The 9518-nt window shown below is 40.3% G+C and overlaps 1 protein-coding gene across 1 annotated transcript in view; it reads right to left on the bottom strand.

Moving 5' to 3' along the window:
• Positions 1-6524: 6524 nt before the first annotated feature.
• qsox1 (quiescin Q6 sulfhydryl oxidase 1) overlaps positions 6525-9518 on the bottom strand; it is a 77716-nt gene continuing 74722 nt past the window's right edge. Inside the window, exon 12 of the mRNA XM_039767315.1 lies at positions 6525-7874. Within this exon, the coding sequence (XP_039623249.1) occupies positions 7054-7874 (821 nt within the window). The 3' untranslated portion in view covers positions 6525-7053. The remainder of the gene's footprint in view (positions 7875-9518) is intronic.

Raw genomic sequence — 9518 nt, 5'->3', positions numbered from 1 at the left:
TAAACAACGGTATTAACTATTGTTTTACTTTGTTGCTATGGATTTATAATATTCTTTTGTGACAATTGTATCTTTTTTTTTTTTTTTGGCTACTATTGTTACGGGTCCTGATGATCTTTTTCCAGATCTTCCTGTCCTTTGCATCTTGCTCTGTCACACCCACCACCTGCATGCCCTCCTCTTCGGCCTTTCTGTCTCATTCCTTTTGCCTGGCAACTCCATCCCTAGCATCTTTCTTCTAATATACCCAGCATCTCTCCTCTGCACTAGTTCAAACCAACGCTTTGTCTCCATACTGTCCAACCTGAGCTGACTGTCTAATATACTCATTCCTAATCCTGTCCATCCTTGTCACACCCAATTCAAATCTTAACATTTTTAACTCTGCCACCTCCAGCTCTGTCTCCTGCTTTTTGGTCATTGCCACCGTTTCACCCATATAACATATCTGGTCTCACTACAGTCTTGTAGACATTCCCTTTCACTCTTGCTGGTGCCTGTCTGTCACCTCTCTTCTACATTCCCCATGACTGTCTACTGTTGATCCCAAGTATTTAAACATGTACATGTATTCTGTCTTTCTCCTACTGACATTCATTTCTCTCCTGTCTAGAGCATATCTCCACCTCTCTAGGGTCTCCTCAATCTGCTCCCTACAGATCACAATGTCATCCGCAAACATCATAGTCCACGGGGACTTCTGTCTAATCTTGTCTGTCAACCTGTCCATCACCATTGCAAAGAAGAAAGGGCTCAGAGCTGATCTCTCATGTGTTCAGGGTGGAGGTGGGATTACATCTGTCCCTCCTATTGCAGACCTCACCACTGTCACACTTCCCTCGTACATATCCTTTACCACTCTTACTTCTCTGCCACTCTCAACCCTCCTACAATACCAAAACTCCTCTCTATGCACCCTGTCATGTGATTTCTCCAGGTCCACAAAGACACAATGCAACTTCTTTTGGCCTTCTCTTGATTTCTCCATCAACACCCTCCGAGCAAATATCACATCTGTAGTGCTCTTTCTCAGAATGAAACCATACTGCATTTCACTAATCTTCACCTCTCTTCTTAGCCTAGCTTCAACTACTCTTTCCCATAACATCCTGCTTTGGCTGATCAATTTTACCCCTCTGTAGTTGCTGCAGTTCTGCACGTTACCCTTATTCTTAAAAATCGGTCCCAGTACACCTCTTCTCCTCCACTCCTTAGGCATCCTCTCACTTTCCAAGATTGCATTAAACAATCTGCTTAAAAACTCCACTGCCATCTCTCTTAAACACCTCCATGCTTCCACAGGTATGTCATCTGGACCAACAGCCTTCCCATTCTTCATCCCCTTCATAGCAGTCCTTACTTCCTTTTGCTAATACTTTGCACATCCTGTTTCACTGTCTCCACATCATCCAACCTTCTCTCTCTCTCTCTCTTTCCTGCTCTATTTTCTGTCTCTCATCATTCATCAACCTCTCAAAGTACTCTTTCCATCTGCGCAACACACTTGCTTCTCTCTTTTCGCCTTATGCCTTATCTCTTTGTAATCCTGTCTACTTTCTTCATCTTTCTGACTATCCCACTTCTTCTTCGACAACCTCGTCCTTTGTATCCTCTCCTGTACTTCCCCATTCCACCAACAGGTTTCTTTGTCCTCCTTCCTCTGTCCAGATGTCACACTAAGCACACTTTTTGCTGTCTCCCTTACCAATTCTGCTGTAGTTGCCCAGTTATCTGGCAACTCTTCACTGCTACCTAGTGCCTGTCTTACCTTCTCCCTGAACTCCACTTTACAGTCTTCTTTTTTTCCCCCAATGTCTGCCATTTAATCCTTGGCTTTGCCCTCACTATCCTCCTCCTTCTTGATCTCCAACATCATCCTACAGATGACCATCCTAGGCTGCCTAACTACGCTTTCACTGCCACCACTTTGCAGTCTCCAGTCTACTTCAAACTGACCCTCCCGTATAGGATATAATCCACCTAATGTGCATCTTCCTCCACTCTTGTATGTCACCCTGTGTTCCTCCCTTTTCTTAAAATACATATTGACCACAGCCATGTCAATCCTTTTTTGGAAAATTCACTACCATCTGATCTTCTGCATTTCTCCATCACCTCCTCATCCCCTCTGTTCCCTTGCCCAACATGTCCATTGAAATATGCTCCAATCATCACTACCTCTTCCTTGGGTACACTTTCCACCATTTCATCCAGTTCAATCCAGAAAACCTCTGTGTCATCCATTGCGCACCCAACTTGCAGGGCATATGCAAGAACATTTTATCATCGCACCTTCAATTTTCAGCTTCATAATCAACATTCCGTCCGAAACTTTTGACATACTGTTCCTACCCCATTTCTCCTCCCATCCAAAGCATAGAAGAACAATTTGAACCTGCCTCTGATACACCTGGCCTTACTCCCCTTTCATCTGTCTCTTTCACACGCAATATATCAATATGTTAACCTGGGCCTCAAACAATATGGTATGGAAATCTGTATTGTTGTCCGCATCTTGATTTGGCAAAATTTTACACTGCATGCCCTTCCTGACGTAATCCTCCCCATTTATCTGGGCTTGGGACTGGAACAAAGAAACACACTGGTTTGTGCATTCCCCGTGACTGTATAACATCTTTTGAAGGACAAGTTTGAACCAGTTGCTTAAAAGAAAGAAGCAGCTTTCTGACAGTAAGAAATACTTGCTGTTCTCCCAACGTACCAGATAAGAACCAGTAAAAACTTTGTTCTAGCTCAATGCCTACAGTAAAAAGCTTAGTATGTAAACGTTTCAAGGACACAAGTCATGTCTCAACAGGACTGGTCAAAAGGCATGCCTGAACACGACATGCAAGCCCCCTTACACTATGACGCTCCATTGGTCCAAGAGGTACATCAAAGAAGTACAAGACTAGCATAAATTCAGGTTAATGGAGAACCCCACAGTCTGTTTTTCCATGCATCTAGACTAAAGACTAGGTCTCTGTCTGTCTGTCTGTCTGTCTGTCACAAAGATCCATTTGGTTCTAGACATATTGGATGCCTAGACTCCTAGCAAGAGAAGCTGTTATCCATTTAGGTTGTATTGGTATTATTTTATCACAGTCCTATTACTCTGCTTCTGTTTTTAGGTATATTTAGGAACCTCAAGTGAATCAATAATGTGTTGAATAAATGAATAAATCTTCTCTCCTGCTTGTGCTGGTACTCTATTTGTCACCTAAAGTCAGATATAAAAGAAAGGAAGAAGTATTTAGCCAAAGAAGCAGTCAGCCCTAACAATGAATGTAAGTGGAGCTATATAGGGTGGCCCAGATCTAATTATGCAATTTTCATTACGTTATAACTTATTAAGTAATTACATAGAAAATCACCCGAAAAAATCCTGGACCATCGAGAAATATGCAAACTGACGACATGAAGAATCGTCTTCGCACTGAAATGGAATCGTCCCCGCATCAATCAAAGTCATCCAGATGATCTGGATCTGGACCACCCTATGAATTGCAGCTGCATCTGGGGATTTCTGCTCATCTTCACACAATCAAGAGTCTTAAAGTGAGAGAAGGGTCACTGTAGGACCATTCCACAATAAAATGGTCATCCAAGGTAACTGATTTGAAAAGTTGTTAATTATGTATAAGAGAGCATGCAAGTTAATCCACCTTGGGATTAATAAAGTATCTATCTATCTAATAAAAGAGTAAGTGTCTGTGTGTCTGTCTGTGCATCCATCCTGTTGCTATGTCTGTCATTTCAAAAGATGGCACATCAAACATTTTAGCAAAAGAAGGCATTATATATGTCAGAACAGATGGCATATCGTAGACCTTAACACTGCTTTTTTTATGAATCCCATACCAAATGGCATATAATAGAGACCTATACATTGCATTGTGCACTGCAAACGTTAACGCCAAGATCTACATTGATTACTTAGATTTCAGCCCCTCTTAGACGGGTAGTACCACTAGTACTGTATATAAGAAGAGGCGCTGATCTGTAAGGCAGACAAACCCCAGATTTGAATTTCCCTGTCGGACAAATGCAGTTCTGTCCATCCCATGCTTGTGCAGATTGCCATGCATGTATAAAGCTCCACTTGTCTGCAAGGACAGTCTTCAAGATATAATTACAAGGGAAGCAGCATCAGACATCCTCCAGTGTTGACATTACACCAAATGTGACTCGTTCTTACTGAGCTGTGGCCCTCATAATACTGTATTTAGGTATCCAGTATGTTCATGCTTAGCACTGCATGTTTAGATTCAACACTGTTTAAAAAAGAGAGAGAGACACATACTTTTGCACTTTAACGTGTCAAGGTGAAATCAGGAAAGACCAGCAATCAGCAATTCATTTATTCTGAAAGAAATCTGGGAAGATGACACTTTCCAAATGGCTAGGTTAAAGACTGGCAAACTGCAATGCTTTTAAAGGTGACAGACTAAGACAGGCACCATTTGCTAGGCATCTCTAATGCTTGCATTTGCAGCCTCTATGCCAAATGTATGCAGACAGGATCCTCTTGTGTGTGCTTTATCAGTTGATTCTGTTCTGCAGGTGGCTTTCTCTGTAGACATAATCCTTTAGCTTTGAAGCTTTTCACGTTCACTTTCTCTTTTTAAATTTCACACCAACTTCAAAATATCCACTTCAAGTCAAACCCCAAATGGTGACATATTAAAAACTACTCTATGCTTATTGTGTCTGGAGAAATTGTGTTAGTAGGCTTTCTTAAGCTAAAATTTACAGCTTGTGTTATGAAGGAATGATACTGTCAGAACAAGAGCTTAGTATTTTCATAAATTATATTTTAGCACAAATACTCTTTGTGTTCCAGCTTCTCTAATCACACTTGATGTGCCTCCTCACTTCAGCTAATGGTTGTGTACAGTATCATATTAACAGTTATAAATAACAGCAAAAACAGTAATCCTGTGCGATTTTTATATAAGCCAGCATTTTGGGCCGCACAACTGATACCTGGTTATTTTGGTTTAGATTAGGCACTGCGAAAATGCACTTGTAACTTGCATACTGTTATATAACAACCTTAAACAATGCCTTCATTTTGCCTTAACATTTAAAAGTGGTTATTTATCTCTGGAACATGGCCTACCCAAATAACTTTACTTTAAAATTTTTAGAAGTGGAGTAAGAGAGACACATTTCTCTATGTTGAATTCTTCAGTATAAGACCTGGGAATCCTTCATATTCACCAGTAATATTAGCAGTGTACCAAAGTCTCTTAATATGCCACACTGCACAGAGATGAAAACTGCTTTTTAAGTGTTAGAAGATTTTATGGTCTCATTACATAACAGTATGTGACTAGCAGACGCATTATGAGTAATACCATTTTTTTTTTCAACATGTATTTTTCTTTGTGGCTGGTATCAAGGCTTTGATATGAAAGCAAAAATAAATGAAAATTGGTCAGATTTACAAAACGTAAAAATAACTGGTTGCAGAGATGGGAGCATAGTCTGTAGTGGTCCCGGGGCTTCATTCCTCTGCAATTTTAAAGCACTGGTAAGATTTTAGCTTCTTTCATTTATCATATGAACTCAAGTACATACACTGCACACACATATTTTCTCAAGCAGGCTTGGTCCAATTCAGAGTGATGGGATACTGCAGACTAATTGGGTAACCCCAGGGAGAGGAAAAAGCAGAAAGCTACCCTGGAGGTGGTGCCAGCTCGCCACAAAGACCCACTCATATACCCACACTCACTCACTTACACTGGGTCAATTTTGAACTACCAGCTCACCTAACAACCACATCTTTTGGGGGATGTGGGAGGAAGGCCCACTCAGACATGAAGGGGGAATGTACAAATGCAACATAGATGTCAAATAGGTGCAGGATATACACTTAAGAGGTTGGATCTGCTAGCACTGCATCACTGTGCCTCCCTTACCAATAAACAAACATGACATTTTGTTTAAGGTGAGGATTATGAGCAACATCTGGAACTACATACTGTGAATAATATTAAATGATATTGGGATGTAATTTATTGGCCAAATACACTTTGTTTTCCTGTAGAAGACAATCTTATCAAATTAAGGTTATTTTGTCATCACCAGGAATGGCATTCCAGTCCATTAGAGGCTGTACTTCTAACCACTATGCCTGTGTACCACCTATGGACCCAAGTGAGAGTGTGCGGGCTTTTTATTTATGTATTTGTTATTTCCCCCTCCCTGTACTTTTCTGAACAGAGCATCTGTACTGGTAACTGGTAGGTTGTCGGTTCGATGTTTAGCAGTGCCAGAAGGAATGCTACTCTATTGGGCTTACTTTTTGGGAGTGCTATACAAATAGCTGACCCCAAGCTTCTCTCTCCCTCTCTGTGTATCTCTGAAGAGTAAGTTTGGGTATGCTAAAAATGAAAAAATCCTAAAGCAAGAAATTGTATTTGACAAACAAATTGAATTCAGGTTTTATGGCAATGAGCAGTAAGTGTACATACTTTAGGGCTAGAGACGTTAAAGGATTAGTCTTATACCCTAAGTTGCTCATTTCAATGAACATTTAATGTCCCGAAGTATTCCCTCTTACATTCTCTGTCCCATCACAAGAAGTAAAGTCTCCACCATCAATTTTATAATTTACAGAATTGTCTTTATATCTATTTCAAGAGAAAAAAAAATTCACATCTGCACAGGGTTAAAGTGAAATCACATTATTTTAAGGGAGTAAACAGCTTTGGCAATTTCCTGAAAATGGACCTATATGTCCAGCCAAGTACACCTGGAAAACTGAAATTAAAAATTAGGGATAGCAGCTAGTGTCTTCACACCCCAAAACCACAAACCCCAAACCCCACCCCCAACCTCTCTCTATCTCGTCTGAGTGCATAGTAAATCAACTGGGGGGCTTTTTTAATTGCTTGATGGCCAAGTTGGTCAGTTTTCCAGTATGGGAACAGAATTTTCAACTTTGATTGATGTATTGCTATCTCTACCCACCTACTACAATAAGCACCCAAGCCCACAGAAGTTCATTTGGTTTCTGAATATGAAATTACAAAAGAAAATCCTTCATGCCAGCGCTTGCTTCTGTTTCCGCATGCGTAATCTCAGCTTGAAGAACATGTACATCCCCAGAAGACACATGGTGGATAGCAGATAGAGTAATACACAGAGACTGACATCCAGACGAGAGAAGCCCACACTAAGCACAGACAGCCAGTGCTCATTTATCAGGAGCTCTTCATTGACCATTAAACGCTTACTTGATAGCCCTCGTTTCTTCAGGTGGCTGTGAAGTGCCATGTCATCCTTTAGGTCCAAGTCTTCAGTCTGAAACTGAAGTTGCTTGTGTCTTTCTTCCCGTTTGCTCAGTGATCGCTTTCTTGCTGCAGCTTGGAGCGCTTTACTTTTATAATGCTGGTCGACAAAAGTGTCCAAGTCTACAATATCATCCTCTGTCTCCCTATGTCTCAGGCTGCCCTTGACAATACTAGGCTTGCGATTTCTTCCCAGGTCCACCTCCTCCATGGGAGCTTCATCCCTCTGTTCTTGTGGGATTCCTGGGTCTTCCTCTTCTGGTTCATCTTTGCCCCCTTCTACTGCCAAGCCCACCACTGGCTCCTGGCCCCACTTCTGGTTCTCCTGTGCTAATCTGTCAGATTCTGCTTGCCTTTGAGCTGCTAATTTCTCTTTTTGCTTGGCTAAAATCTGTGACTCTTCTTCGAGGTAGTCATTGAGGATGCGGTCTGCTGAAAATCGTTCCTTCAAGAACTGCAGGACTTCGTCCGATTTCCAGGTGTGTTCACCGTTCAGTTCACTGTGACAAGCCAGGCAGACATCGGGAGGTGGAAACTGAATCTTGGGGAATTTAGGATCCTCACTTGGTGCACCTAATTAGAAGGGGAAAAAATAAAAACATAAAGTAGCTTTAGTACTGATTTTTGTCATTGTCATTCAAACTAAAAAGAAGTGTGTGCAGAACTGTGTAGTATTGTGAGTATTTAGGGTTTACTTAAAGACCCCCTGCCTGAGTATGGTGGAACCTGTAGATGTATTAAACTAAATAACCAGCTTATTCTTAGCGGTGATCTGTTGGAGGCTTGCAGTTTGGCGTTACATTCCCACTATGCTATGAGACCTTCTAAAGTAGCAAGGTGTCAATGATTTAGAACTTGTGGATACATTTTATGTGCTAGTGTACATTTTCTAAATGCATGGACATCTTCGTCCTCAAAACTGCTGCTCATTTATATTTTTTGCTTCCTTGTGGTGGTCCCTTTCTCCAAAGAGCAATGAAGACAAAAGCTTTATTTGTATTTGAATTTTGACATTTTAACATTGTCATTAATACTATTTCAGACTGAAATGTTCAAAAATCAGCCAGGTTTTAAGGTCATCGTGACATGTGGAATGAAAAATGGCTACCTGCCTTATGCGTTGTTAATTCATTTATCACCATTACTTTCTGTGAGAGATTTTAGTGTTACGAAGTAAAGACTTAGTAATACATCTGGTAACTGGACCAAAACGGAGATCTTCCAAGATTTTGGCTTGTTTATTTTTTTGTCTGTTGCACACAGTGCCTGCTGGGAAGTGAAGTACAAGTACTAGACGGTTAAAAATCAAGTTAATGTGGCTCATCATCATAAACTGCAATGCTTTTTCGATTAAATGGGTGTACCTGCAATAAACATTGTGGTTGGTTATAAACACTTTAGCATAAAGTATTAGTTTTATTTCTGCACAAAAAACTAATTATTTTTTTTGCGGTTAGAATTATCATTTATATTATTAAAGAAATATGTATAGACTTGGTATTCCTAATCCAAATTGTCTATGATTGTTTGTATATTTTAATGATACCCTCATTTTGCTCCATTCCTACTAGGTCATCAACATGAGTTCAGCAGATAGATTAAAAGAATACAATACATGTTGTGTTTCTAGATATGTCCATGCATCTCTATGTTCATGTTTTTGCTTAGAATAACTTTTTAGCTTGTTTTTAATTATCTGCTGGTGTTTTAAAAGAAATTATATTCAATGAAGAATGGCTTTTTTTGTTCATGTAAAAAAAAAAAGTTGGTGTTTCATATTCTATATTTTAACAAATGCAAAAAAAATGAAGTATATTATTATAAATGTCATGAATAAAATTTGTACTGACAACATTAAGTCAGGTTGAGAATTTTAAGGTTTGTGGAGGACTATAGTGTATATTGGCACTGTCTGGTGCATGGTAGGAACCAATCCAGTATAGGATGCCAGTCGAGTGCAGGGCTTATTTTTATACATACCCACAATCACCCTGGGCCAGTTTAGAATTATCTATTAACCCAACACACATCTTTGGGATGTGGGGGGTGTAAACCTATATAGGAACAAGAAGATGGTGCAAACTTCTTCATATGGACAGGGGATGGGAAGAGGATTCAAAGCCAGGACACTGGATTCATGGGGCTCAGACGTAACTGCCACATAGCTGTGTTTCTCCCTAGGGCAGGGGTCCTCAATCACAGTCCTGGAGAGCCACA

This window comes from Polypterus senegalus, chromosome 10 (genome assembly GCF_016835505.1).
Source record: "Polypterus senegalus isolate Bchr_013 chromosome 10, ASM1683550v1, whole genome shotgun sequence".
NCBI lineage: Eukaryota > Metazoa > Chordata > Cladistia > Polypteriformes > Polypteridae > Polypterus > Polypterus senegalus.
The sequence above is the reverse complement of the archived record's forward strand: the minus strand, read 5'-3'. Positions and strand labels throughout refer to the sequence as shown.